General features: G+C 47.3%; 1 protein-coding gene across 1 annotated transcript in view; it reads right to left on the bottom strand.

Moving 5' to 3' along the window:
* The window catches only part of DGKB (diacylglycerol kinase beta), a 579157-nt gene that overhangs the window by 381011 nt on the left and 183415 nt on the right, over window positions 1-14731 (bottom strand). The window contains exon 10 of the mRNA XM_056518908.1: window positions 55-172. Coding sequence (XP_056374883.1) covers window positions 55-172 — 118 coding nt within the window. The remainder of the gene's footprint in view (window positions 1-54; window positions 173-14731) is intronic.

Here is a 14731-nt window from a genome sequence, read left to right as displayed (position 1 = left end):
TGTATTATTATTATCACATTTCATGTAACATATTTGTTAATATTTGAAACTTACATGAGCAGCTTAACCCTTGCTTCCCCAGACCGATCAGCATGTTCAGACACAGGTTGCAGTAGGCAGGTTTATTGAAGTGCTTCAGTCTCCACACATGCTGCCCGTCATCCTTCACATTCTGCACAAAGAATTCGTAAAACATGACGGTAAATTAATAAATAAATACAAATCTACACGAGTCACATGCTGTACGGAGAGGTCTGGGCTTCTGATGAAATTAAGCCTTAATGAATAATAAAGGGGAAAAGGTATAATAATTTATCACCAATGTATAAATGCTCTGAGGTCCTCAAGGTGTCCATTGTTTTAAAAGGAAATATAGCGCTGCATGTAAACAAGATGGAGACCCTGATGCAGATGCGAAAAGAGCCTGATCTTCTTTCTTTCATTCTTCCATCTGTCTATCTATCTCATATCTATCTATATATCTCATATCTATCTATCTCATATCTATCTATCTATCTATCTATCTCATATCTATCTATCTATCTCATATCTATCTATTTATCTCATATATATCTATCTATCTCATATCTATCTATCTATCTATCTCTCTATCTATCTATCTCATATCTATCTATCTCATATCTATCTATCTATCTCATATCTATCTATCTATCTCATATCTATCTATCTATCTATCTATCTCATATCTATCCATCTCATATCTATCTATCTATCTATCTATCTATCTCATATCTATCTATCTCATATCTATCTATCTATCTCATATCTATCTATCTATCTCATATCTATTTATCTCATATCTATCTATCTCATATCTATCTATCTCATATCTATCTATCTATACATCTCATATCTATCTATCTATCTCATATCTATCTCATATCTATATATCTCATATCTATCAATCTCATATCTATCTATCTCATTTCTATCTATCTATCTCATATCTATCTATCTCATATCTATCAATCTAATATCTATCCATCTCATATCTATCTATCTATCTCATATCTATCTATCTATTTCATATCTATCTATCTATCTATCTATCTCATATCTATCCCATATCTATCTATCTCATATCTATCTATCTCATATCTATCCCATATCTATCTATCTCATATCTATCTATCTATCTATCTATCTATCTCACCAGTTGTCACATGGTGGCATCTATTCTACACCAATGTCTTCTTACACATAGTTGCCAACATTTCTATGTACACTGTGACATGTCTTACATGAGGTAAAAAAACAGTAAACTTCTAACTTCACGAGGGAGCAGAAGGAGGAGGACCTTTAAGATTATAAAACCGAGATATCAACAGACCCCAAAAATGATTCTAGACCCCAAAATTAAGACCAATGGTCAGGTGGTACGTGCCACAGTAACATCCACATGATCAGGACACAAGGTCTCCAGCAGAACACTGCCCATCACACTGCCCTCGCCGGCTTGTCTTCTTCCCATAATGCATCCTGGTGCCATCTCTTCTCTAGGTAAATCCACATGATAAACCACATGATGGCCAATCTGATGAAGGAGGATTGAGCCTCCGAAACGCGTCATTGGAATTTATATCAATAAATATTGTGCTAATGGGCACTTTCCTACAAACTCTGGTTTGAGATTCCTGGGACTGTGAACAGCGCCTACAGATCAGGTTCCTCTTTTTTTCTGTCACTTTCTTCTACACTACATGGGAGAAGATTCTGTCCTCTCCCATCGGACATTTGGGGTTGGCGGTTCGTTCCTACCTGATGTTTAGTACCCCTGTGGGGTGATATGCTTGCTTAATTTTCTACCAGGTTAGCGGCCATCTTGAAAAGCCGTCTCTTTCTTAATCCCTGCTGGGATACTGGTGTCTTGGGTAATACATGACGCGCTGTCCTCCTTTTTTTTTTTACCTCAGCAAAGAATTGTAAGGAAAGAGAGAGAGAAGCTCCACCCAGGGTTTATATGGGGGAGACTAGCAGGGAGCCCATAGGTCACCCCTGGGATCACCTGTCACTGGTACCTCCTGGGTAACAATCACATGACAAGTCACATGGTAACAATCTTAAAGTGACAACGTTTTCTGAACACATTACATGGTATAATACATTAGAAAAATATTTACATGGGGGGCAGATGTAAGGGGGCCCAGGGGACAGTGCAGGGAGGCTGCCTGACAGGACAGTGAGGGTACGGGGCAACAACTCCGAAGAAAAAGTGCGTGTTATACGGCGAAGAATACGGTATATAAAAATATATAAATATATATGTCGTGGCCCAGACATATATATATATATATATATATATATATATATATATTTATATACCGTATTTTTCGCCGTATAAGACGCACTTTTTCTTCCCCAAAACTGGGGGGGGGGGGAAGTTGGTGCGAATACCTGGCCGGGACCCGCCGCTAATACAGGACATCACCAATCGTGGTGATGCCCTGTATTAACACTTCAGACGCGGCGATCAAAGCTGACCGCCGCGTCTGAAGCGAAAATAACACTAACCCGGCTGTTCAGTAGGCCTGTTCGGGACCACCGCGGTGAGATCGCGGCGTCCCGAACAGCTTACAGGACACCGGGAGGGACCTTACCTGCCTCCTCGGTTTCTTCTCTGTGCCGGGATCCCCTGCGCTCTCCTTCGACATCATCCCGTTGGCGCGCACGCCGTCATCCAATAGGAGCGGCATGTGTAGCGACGTGATGACGGCGACATGATGACGGCGACAGAGAGCGTGGATCCCGGGGAAGAAGAAGTCCGGAGCGTCGAGGACACCATGGGGACGTGGCGACAGTGATGAAGCGACATCCAGGGCAGCGGTGACGGGTCCGGAGCGGCAGGGACACGTGAGCATTACCTCCTATCCAGTGGTCTTCAACCTGCGGACCTCCAGATGTTGAAAAACTACAACTCCCAGCATGCCCGGACAGCCAACGGCTGTCAAGGCATGCAGGGAGTTGTAGTTTTGCAACATCTGGAGGTCCGCAGGTTGAAGATCACTGTTGGGTCCAGAATCTTTTTTTTCTAGATTTTGCACCTTTCTAATTGGGTGCGTCTTATATGCCGGTGCGTCCTATAGGGCGATAAATACAGTACATATATATATATATATGCACATACTGTATTGTAGTAATGTGGCTGCTCAAGGATGGAAGAAAGTAGATTATGGATCCTTGGGACTGTTCTCTGATGTGAGAGGTGAAGAAGCCGCACTGAGACATTCACCTAAATTTATAAGTCATTAGATTCCAGTTCCGACCAATCTATTTTATAGGAATCTTTTTAGCTGAATTCCATCGAAGCTTCACCATTATGGCCGCTCTTGTTTTTGTTAATCAGACTCCAGGGAAATATAAAGCATTTTAGGAACATTTACATTATTCTGTCTGCAAAATGTTTGACGGACTTGAGGGTTTCGTGTATGGAAACCGATGATTAGCAGAAAAATGCCAGGAGGGACAACAGAAGGGCGAGAAAGACAGAGAATAGACAGAAGAGACAAAAAAAAGAACAGGGGAGACATCAGAGAGGCAGGGGAGACATCAGAGAGACAGGGGAGACATCAGAGAGACAGGGGAGACATCAGAGAGACAGGGGAGACATCAGAGAGGCAGGGGAGACATCAGAGAGACAGGGGAGACATCAGAGAGGCAGGGGAGACATCAGAGAGACAGGGGAGACATCAGAGAGGCAGGGGAGACATCAGAGAGGCAGGAGAGACATCAGAGAGGCAGGGGAGACATCAGAGAGGCAGGGGAGACATCCGAGAGGCAGGAGAGACATCAGAGAGGCAGGAGAGACATCAGAGAGGCAGGAGAGACATCAGAGAGGCAGGGGAGACATGAGAGAGGCAGGAGACATCAGAGAGGCAGGGGAGACATCAGAGAGGCAGGAGAGACATCAGAGAGGCAGGAGAGACATCAGAGAGGCAGGAGAGACATCAGAGAGGCAGTGGAGGCATCAGAGAGGCAGGAGAGACATGAAAGAGGCAGGGGAGACATCAGAGAGGCAGGGGAGACATCAGAGAGGCAGGGGAGACATCCGAGAGACAGGGGTGACATCAGAGAGGCAGGAGAGACATCAGAGAGGCAGGAGAGACATCAGAGAGGCAGGGGAGACATGAGAGAGGCAGGAGACATCAGAGAGGCAGGGGAGACATCAGAGAGGCAGGAGAGACATCAGAGAGGCAGGCGAGACATCAGAGAGGCAGGCGAGACATCAGAGAGGCAGGAGAGACATCAGAGAGGCAGGAGAGACATCAGAGAGGCAGTGGAGGCATCAGAGAGGCAGGGGAGACATCAGAGAGGCAGGGGAGACATCAGAGAGGCAGGAGACATCAGAGAGGCAGGGGAGACATCAGAGAGGCAGGGGAGACATCAGAGAGGCAGGAGAGACATCAGAGAGGCAGGAGAGACATCAGAGAGGCAGGAGAGACATCAGAGAGGCAGGAGAGACATTAGAGAGGCAGGAGACATCAGAGAGGCAGGGGAGACATCAGAGAGGCAAGAGAGACATCAGAGAGGCAGGAGAGACATGAGAGAGGCAGGGGAGACATCAGAGAGGCAGGGGAGACATCAGAGAGGCAGGAGAGACATCAGAGAGGCAGGAGAGACATGAAAGAGGCAGGGGAGACATCAGAGAGGCAGGGGAGACATCAGAGAGGCAGGAGAGACATCAGAGAGGCAGGAGAGACATCAGAGAGACAGGGGAGACATCAGAGAGACAGGGGAGACATCAGAGAGACAGGGGAGACATCAGAGAGGCAGGGGAGACATCAGAGAGGCAGGAGAGACATCAGAGAGACAGGGGAGACATCAGAGAGACAGGGGAGACATCAGAGAGACAGGGGAGACATCAGAGAGGCAGGAGACATAGGATAGACATCAGAGAGGCAGGAGAGACATCAGAGAGACAGGGGAGACATCAGAGAGGCAGGAGACATAGGATAGACATCAGAGAGACAGGGGAGACATCAGAGAGGCAGGAGAGACATCAGAGAGGCAGGAGAGACATCAGAGAGGCAGGAGAGACATCAGAGAGGCAGGAGAGACATCAGAGAGACAGGGGAGACATCAGAGAGGCAGGAGAGACAGGGGAGACATCAGAGAGGCAGGAGACATAGGATAGACATCAGAGAGACAGGGGAGACATCAGAGAGGCAGGAGAGACATCAGAGAGGCAGGAGAGACATCAGAGAGGCAGGAGAGACATCAGAGAGGCAGGAGAGACATCAGAGAGACAGGGGAGACATCAGAGAGGCAGGAGAGACATCAGAGATGCAGGAGAGACATCAGAGAGGCAGGAGAGACATCAGAGAGGCAGGAGAGACATCAGAGAGGCAGGGGAGACATCAGAGAGGCAGGGGAGACATCAGAGAGGCAGGAGAGACATCAGAGAGGCAGGGGAGACATCAGAGAGGCAGGAGAGACATCAGAGAGGCAGGAGAGACATGAGAGAGGCAGGAGAGACATCAGAGAGGCAGGGGAGACATCAGAGAGGCAGGAGAGACATCAGAGAGGCAGGAGAGACATCAGAGAGGCAGGGGAGGCATCAGAGAGGCAGGGGAGACATCAGAGAGGCAGGAGAGACATCAGAGAGGCAGGGGAGACATCAGAGAGGCAGGGGAGACATCAGAGAGGCAGGGGAGACATCAGAGAGGCAGGGGAGATATCAGAGAGGCAGGAGACATCAGAGAGGCAGGGGAGACATCAGAGAGGCAGGAGACATCAGAGAGGCAGGCGAGACATGAGAGAGGCAGGCGAGACATGAGAGAGGCAGGTGAGACATCAGAGAGGCAGGAGAGACATCAGAGAGGCAGGCGAGACATGAGAGAGGCAGGTGAGACATCAGAGAGGAAGGAGAGACATCAGAGAGGCAGGAGAGACATCAGAGAGGCAGGAGAGACATCAGAGAGGCAGGAGAGACATCAGAGAGGCAGGAGAGACATTAGAGAGGCAGGAGACATCAGAGAGGCAGGGGAGACATCAGAGAGGCAGGAGAGACATCAGAGAGAGGCAGGAGAGACATCAGAGAGGCAGGAGAGACATGAGAGAGGCAGAAGAGACATGATAGAGGCAGGAGAGACATGAGAGAGGCAGGAGAGACATCAAAGAGGCAGGGGAGACATGAGAGAGGCAGGAGAGACATGAGAGAGGCAGGAGAGACATCAGAGAGGCAGGGGAGACATCAGTGAGGCAGGGGAGACATCAGAGAGCCAGGATAGACATCAGAGAGGCAGGGGGAAACATCAGAGAGGCAGGGGAGACATCAGAGAGGCAGGAGAGACATCAAAAAGGCAGGACAGACATCAGAGAGGCAGGAGAGACATCAGAGAGCCACGAGAGACATCAGAGAGACAGGAGAGACATCAGAGAGAGGAAGGAGAGACATCAGAGAGGCAGGGGAGGCATCAGAGAGAGGCAGGAGAGACATCAGAGAGGCAGGAGACATAAGAGAGGCAGGAGAGACATCAGAGAGGCAGGAGAGATATGAGAGAGGCAGGAGAGACATCAGAGAGACACGAGAGACATGAGAGAGGCAGGAGAGACATCAGAGAGACAGGAGAGACATCAGAGAGGCAGGGGAGACATCAGAGAGGCAGGGGAAACATAAGAGAGGCAGGAGAGACATGAAAGAGGCAGGGGAGACATCAGAGAGGCAGGGGAGACATCAGAGAGAGGCAGGAGAGACATCAGAGAGACAGGAGAGACATCAGAGAGAGGCAGGAGAGACATCAGAGAGGCAGGGGAGACATCAGAGAGAGGCAGGAGAGACATCAGAGAGGCAGGAGACATAAGAGAGGCAGGAGAGACATCAGAGAGGCAGGAGATATATGAGAGAGGCAGGAGAGACATCAGAGAGCCACGAGAGACATGAGAGAGGCAGGAGAGACATCAGAGAGACAGGAGAGACATCAGAGAGGCAGGGGAAACATCAGAGAGGCAGGGGAAACATAAGAGAGGCAGGAGAGACATCAGAGAGGCAGGGGAAACATCAGAGAGGCAGGGGAAACATAAGAGAGGCAGGAGAGACATCAGAGAGGCAGGGGAGATATCAGAGAGGCAGGAGACATCAGAGAGGCAGGAGAGACATCAGAGAGGCAGGAGAGACATCAGAGAGGCAGGGGACATCAGAGAGGCAGGCGAGACATCAGAGAGGCAGGAGAGACATCAGAGAGACAGGGGAGACATCAGAGAGGCAGGAGAGACATCAGAGAGGCAGGAGAGACATCAGAAAGACAGGGGAGACATCAGAGAGGCATGAGAGACATCAGAGGCACGGGATACATTAGAGAGGCAGGGGAGACATCAGAGAGGCATGAGAGACATCAGAGGCACGGGATACATTAGAGAGGCAGGGGAGACATCAGAGAGGCATGAGACATCAGAGAGACAGGGGAGATATCAGAGAGGCAGGAGAGACATCAGAGAAACAGGGGAGACATCAGAGAGACAAGGGAGACATCATAGAGGAATGAGAGACATCAGAGAGGCACGGGAGACATTAGAGAGGCAGTAGATATCAGAGAGACAGGAGAGACATCAGAGAGACAGGGGAGATATCAGAGAGGCAGGACAAACATCAGAGAGACAGGGGAGACATCAGAGAGGCAGGAGAGACATCAGAGAGACAGGGGAGACATCAGAGAGGCAGATGAGACATCAGAGAGGCAGGAGAGAGAGCAAATAGGCAAGATAGTCAGCAAATGGACAAGAAAGACAAAATCTAAAATCTATCTATCTCATATCTATCTATCTATCTCATATCTATCTATCTCATATCTATCTATCTATCTATATCATATCTATCTATCTATCTCATATCTATCTGTGGTAGGCCTTGGGGTTGTAGTGTAGTTGGGATGTTGCTTCGGTATATGAGGGGTTAACTTAACCCCTGTCACTCGTGACGCCAGGGTGCGGGTTAATACGCTGAGGTAGATCTTCAGCCTATCGCCACCCTTCCCAGAAGCGATAGGTACGTGCTTAAATGAATGAAGGTCTACAATGGAGATGAACATGAACTTGTATAAACTTTACTGAGGTAGTTGCGGTACATCCATATAACAGCAACAGTCTTAGTAATACAGTCTCTATGTAGTACGGCAGTGATTGACAGATGCCGTGGACCATTAACTTATTCAAGAGGTTGTTAGAATTAGTATTGATGCAGAGATCTGTCCGGATTTAGGGGAGTACTTAGGTCCGGTGATCTTGCAGACTTAAGAGGGATTGAAATAACTCACAGTTCTGTAACATGGCCGTTGCCGCAAGGCTTGGGCCTAGTCACTGCTGACGACAACTGCGCTGATCCTCCTCTCTCAACAGCCTACGAGGAAAGAGAGCGATTAATGGCCGGCGCTCCCTTATATGGGCAGGGGCAGGGCCGTTTTGGATTGGTCCAAGTCAGCTGTCACTCACCGTTACAATGCATGGTGGGTGATCACCTGACTTCCTCCAAAGGTCCTTGAACCATAAAACCATAGAGTCTTGGAAAGCATCACGTGACCCGCAGGTCCTGCGACGCTACAACAAGGTAAGTATACATTATATACATATTTACACTTAGAATTTTACTAATTTGAATTATTTAAGGGGTGACAAGGGGCTAACTATGGATGAGGACCCCACCGGTAACTAGGGACTCTGAATTTGGGGACCTCACCACAAGGTAACGGATACAATCCGGTACCGGGACACCACAAACCCCATTATAAAATAAGTCGACCCCGACGCCTGTCCCCTAAGGCAGAGGAACTAGGACAGGTAGAAGAGCATTGCTAACTAGTCAGAATCTATATCCTGACAAAACTTTTATACACATTAGGTACTTTTAAACCTACTAAATATTTTTCTAGGCATTTTGAAACATTTGTAGACTAGAAATCCTACTAGACAATTATAAAGGCTTCCTGGAAAATTATGAAGCTATCTAGACAATTATGAAGCTATCTAGACAATTATGAAGCTATCTAGACCTTTAGTTTCTAGCTGCCTAGACATTTTAACTAAGCTTACTAGGCATTCTAAGCTTACTATACAATTAGGCATACTATACAATTAGGTATACTATCCGAGTAGGTAGCTATCTGACATTTAGTTGCTAGCTCCTAAGACATTTTGTTTTAGCTCTCTACACATTTTATGAGGCTAACTAGACATTAGTACAGCTCTTTATACATCTAGCTTCAAGATGACTAAACATTTTTATTATCTCACACATTTTTTCTTTTTGCCAACAATGAGTTACCTGTTAGTACAAGAAAGGTATACTGGCTAGCCGGAAGCTAGGTCACAGTAAGATTGGCTGCTAGGGTCTATTCGCTACACGCTACTTACCCCTAGAGCACTTCAAAATAACCTACCTAGGTTACCTTTAGAACTACGTGTTTAATTCTATATTCGCAAGAGCACCTACTGGCCAGGTAGAGCATCTCACACATGCAATACAGAGAAGAGAAATATGAGTGTACCTAACAGTGGCAGGAATTGGGTATCAATAGGCTACAATTACTAAGTGTTTCTTTAATGTGAGATACATTTTGTGTTTGTGTATGTAGTGAAGTAGATTGAGGTAGTACATTTAAGTGAGTAGTCCAGAGTACTGAAAAGTTATAGATAGAGCATTGAAGTGGGTTATCAAAGGTACTATGTGTGCAGGTACTGAATGTGAATCTTGGTACCTTAAGGGTAGTTTGCCCTGTGTAGTCCTTTGAGACCGCCGCAACACCACCTCCAAGTCATTAGGAGTTCCTTCACTTGGTGATTCTGCAAGAACTTCAGTTCCCGTGGGACCAGCTGGAGGGCTGGAAACAGAAGCAATATCTTTGGTTGGACTGGGAGGTTCTCTGAAAACAGGTGGAGTAGGTGCATCAAGACTTGGAGCAGTCACAGGAGCAGGACCGATGTTTGGTGTAGCAACCAATGGTGGTTGACAGGGAGCAACAGTTTTTGGCAACTGGCTAGGTGGAACGGCTACTGGCAGCTGGCTGGATGGAGCTGGAAACGGTATACCCCAATACATGGTAGGCTGCTGAGATGGGTACAGAGGAACGTCCATAGTGGGATGAATTCCTTCTCCCGGCACGTAATCTCTCACTGGCCTTGTTGGAGGTGGAGTAGAAGGAGCAGAAGGAGTAGAAGGAGGTAGGCCGAGCAGGTCTTCTTTCAGGAAACTTTTATTCTGTTCCTGTGGACCACCTGTGGCTCGAACCCTTCTTTCTGTATCTCATATACGTCCATTTCAGGGTAAGGGACTGCAGTAATGGTGTATGGTTCCTTTTCCCACAATGAGTCCAATTTATGGGTTCTAGGAAATTTCCGGAGCCACACCTTATCTCCAAGCTGTAAGGGCTGAGCCGAAGCATGTCAATTATAATCTTTCTGCTGGCGTTCATGAACTTCACACATTTTATTCTTAACAATGTTTTTGGCTTCCTCAATTTTTCATTGATGCTCTGACACCCAACCTTGGGAAACCTGAGGGGAATTGTTGAAAGGTGCCTGCAGCCCGAAGGTCTTCGGCAATTGGCCGTGTCGGCCCAGTAGAGCAGTGGACAGTGTTGTTGTAAATTTCTAGGAGTTCAGGCAACAGCTGAGGCCACTTGACGTGCTTTGAGACAGAGGCAGCTTTGAGCATTTGGATGAACACTTGATTGATCCTCTCGCAGAGCCCATTCCCTTGGGGATGGTAGGCCGTTGTCCAGAGCTTCTTGCAGTCATGCAACCGGCAAAGTTCTTGGAACAACTGGGCTTTAAAGGCGGTTACACGCTCCGTGAGGACCGATACGGGACACCCAAGAGGTTGGATCCAATGACGATAGAAGAGCTGAGCAGCAGTCTTGGTGGTAACATCCTTGACAGGGACCACGACCACCCACTTGGAATAATGATCCACCATGGTTAGAGCATGACAGTAGCCAGATCGAGTGGGGGCCAGCTTCACATGATCCAAGGCAACAATCTGGTTCGGCCTCTCCGTACAGATGGGATGTAAGGGGGCTCTTGCGTCCCTTCGGGGATTCTTGATAACATTGCGCACGGAGCATTCGGCACACCATTTCTCGATGTCTCCCTGCATCCCAATCCTGTAAAATCTCCTTCTGACGGTGGCCTCCGTCTTATGGACCCCGAAGTGTCCGGATTGATCATGATAGGCATTCAGGACCATGGCTGCATCTCTTCTGGGAACCACAATCTGATGGATGCGGTCTCCGGAGACTGGGTCTAGGGAATTTCGGTAGACCAACCTTTTGTGCAGGAACAGGCGATTCCTCTGCCGCCACAGTCGCTTCAATTCAAAGTCCCCTTGTGTCTTGTGCACCCTAGTAGGCACTTTCTTTTGGAGGCAATAGTCCAAGAGGTCCCCGATTTGTTCAGTGCCCCTTCTATAAAACGGTCCATCAGTACTCGGTTGCCCTGATCGGGCGTGATGCCGTCCAACTTCTGTACCGCCTCTAATGCGCTCTGTACAGCTACTGCATATGCTCTGAGAGTCTCACCTGGCTTCTGACGTCGTTCATATAGTCTTAGGTGTACCTCCGAGGGAGAATGAGATTCAAACACTTGAGAAAGTCCTTCAAAAATCTGTCCCACTGTGGCTTTATCAGCCGCCGGCCAGGTGCGAAGTTCCTCCGAGGCGGGTCCCTGGAGCTGTCCCAGAAGCAGCTGTATCTGTTGATGAGGAGGTAATGCATAAAATCCAAAGAGGCTGTAGAATTTTTCTTTAAAGTCTCTCAATGTAAAAGGGTCACCATTGTAGGTGGGGAGCACAGGATTCCCCAAGAAGACAGTTGCAGCAACAGGTGCTCCCAATACATAGGGAGAGACTGGAGGTGGACTTGCTGGATCCTGCTCTGCCTGTGATGAAGGTCTTGCCAAGATCACAGGGAGAGCACGTCTTTGTGAGGCAGAAAGTGTTGGTGAAGGCAGCAACACCCTTCTGACTTGGGGTGGAGACCCCATTGGTGGGGTCACTGGACCATCGCCCCCTTGCTGCTCAGATGGGGACTGTGGCGCTGCAGGTTCCGACATCTTTGTATTTGGTATGCTGGCCCTTTAAATAAATCTTGAATTCCTAGGTCCTGAGGAGATACGCAGTTGTTCTTTAATCTGGAACTTGAGAGCGTAGATTTCAAATTTGAGAGCGGTGACTTGAAACTCAATAGCTTTTACTTGAAATTTGAGTGCGTTGATCGGCAGCTGAAGTGACTTCAATTCGGCGATCTGGAGTCCTGTACTGTTCCGGCTCCTTACAACTTCCAACCCGCTGTCGCACTCTGCGCCTTTTCCCTCGCTGAACTCTCTCTCTTCGTTGGTCTCTGGCACTAGACTCCGACAAAATGGCCGCCGCGACACCGAGGGCTTCGGTGGGCGGGGTCTCTGAATCACGTGCGCAAGAATGCCCCGCGCTAACTTCAGCTCTTTCTCTCACAACTTGTAACTCCGCTGTACTCTTCGCCTCCCCCTTACTTTACATGCGCACTTCCTCCACACAGCACCGTGCACACAACCCCTTACTCCAGAGTATAAGTCACAGTACATGAATAAAGTTCGTTGCTTTGGGGGGGGGGGGGGGGGGAGTACACTTTCACTAGTGGCAACAGTAGTAGGCACACACCCAAATCCTGTTCGTGCGACGCCAAAAGGCTTTGTGGTAGGCCTTGGGGGATTCAGTGTAGTTGGGGTGTTGGTTCGGTATATGAGGGGTTAACTTAACCCCTGTCACTTGTGACGCCAGGGTGCGGGTTAATATGCTGAGGTAGATCTTCGGCCTATCGCCACCCTTCCCAGAAGCGATAGGTGCGTGCTTAAATGAATGAAGGTCCACAATAGAGATGAACTTGTATAAACTTTACTGAGGTAGTTGCGGTACATCCAATTAACAGCAACAGTCTTAGTAATACAGTCTCTATGTAGTACGGCAGTGATTGACAGATGCTGAGGACCATTAACTTATTCAAGAGGTTATTAGAATTAGTATTGATGCAGAGATCTGTCCGAATTTAGGGGAGTACTAAGGTCCGGTGATCTTGCAGACTTAAGAGGGATTGAGATAACTCACAGTTCTGTAACATGGCCGTTGCCGCAAGGGTTGGGCCTAGTCACTGCTGACGACAACTGCGCTGATCCTCCTCTCTCAACAGCCTACGAGGAAAGAGAGCGCTTAATGGCCGCAGCTCCCTTATATGGGCAGGGGCAGGGCCATTTTGGATTGGTCCGAGTCAGCTGTGACTCACCGTTACAATGCATGGTGGGTGATCACCTGACTTCCTCCAAAGGTCCTTGAACCATAAAACCATAGAGTCTTGGAACGCATCACGTGACCCGCAGGTCCTGCGACACTACAACAAGGTAAGTATACATTATATACATATTTACACTTAGAATTTGACTAATTTGAATTATTTAAGGGGTGACAAGGGGCTAACTATAGATGAGGACCCCACCGGTAACTAGGGACTCTGACTTTGGGGACCTCACCACAAGGTAAGAGATACAATCCGGTACCGGGACACCACATATCTATCTCATATCTATCTATCTCATATCTATCTATCTCATATCTATCTATCTCTCATATCTATCTCATATCTATCTCATATCTATCTCATATCTATCTATCTATCTCATATCTATCTATCTATCTATCTATCTCATATCTATCTATCTATCTATCTCATATCTATCTATCTATCTATCTATCTATCTATCTATCTATCTATCTATCTCATATCTATCTATCTATCTAATCTGTTTCCTGTATCTATTTAGCTCACCAGCTCCCTGTGTTCTGTAAGCCTTGTCTGCCATCTAGTGGCCATAAAGCAAATCGTTTGTTGTTGATAAAATGGTAAATCTGTAGGTATCACACGCTTTTCGTTAATGATCAACCACACCATATATTTATATAATTATAAAACACTTACCTAAAATGTAATAGTCTATGGTGCTATATAAATTTGTATTACGTTATAAGAGAAAATGTTCACATTCCTATAACACTTGTTCTGACAGGGGCGCATTTTTCCACTAGATGGCGCTCAATGAATCTAATACAAAGTAGCCTGAACATCAATACTTAGCACTTTAGGCTAGGGCAGCGTTTTCCAAACAGTGTGCGCCTCCAGCTGTTGCAAAATTACAACTTCCAGCATGCTTGGACAGCCAAAGACACACTGTTTGGAAAACACTGGGCTAGGGCAACACTGCAGTCCAAAGGGTAGTTGTGTTGTTGGCTCTTGTAGCTGTCAGTATGGGTGGCAGCTGCTACATCCATACAGGGCAGTTACCATGTGACCCCAGACTAGGTCCGAATTCAGACAAGGGATTCGCACAGAACTACCGTCAGGTCTTAGGCAGCTCGGGTTATGTAGGTATCTGGTAGTGAAGAGGAACCAGGAGCATTTTTCTTTTTGTGTCTGGTCTGGGGTCTGATTACTTTTAGGGGACTTGGGTCTGAATTAATCTTAGGGGTCTGACATGTGGTCTGATTATTTTTAGAGTATAAGGTTTGAATTCATTTTAAGGATCCAATCCAATTCTGAATGTATTTATAGTTTGATCTGGAGTCTGAATTCATTTTAAATATCCTGTCAGGTTTTGTTAGTTTTAGGGGTCTTGTCTGGTGTCTGAATGAGTTTATGGGTCTGATTCAGACACCAGTCCAAACCCCTTAACTCAAACTCATTCAGTCACCAACTTATTC

Source organism: Hyla sarda, chromosome 5, assembly GCF_029499605.1.
Source record: "Hyla sarda isolate aHylSar1 chromosome 5, aHylSar1.hap1, whole genome shotgun sequence".
NCBI lineage: Eukaryota > Metazoa > Chordata > Amphibia > Anura > Hylidae > Hyla > Hyla sarda.
The sequence above is the reverse complement of the archived record's forward strand: the minus strand, read 5'-3'. Positions and strand labels throughout refer to the sequence as shown.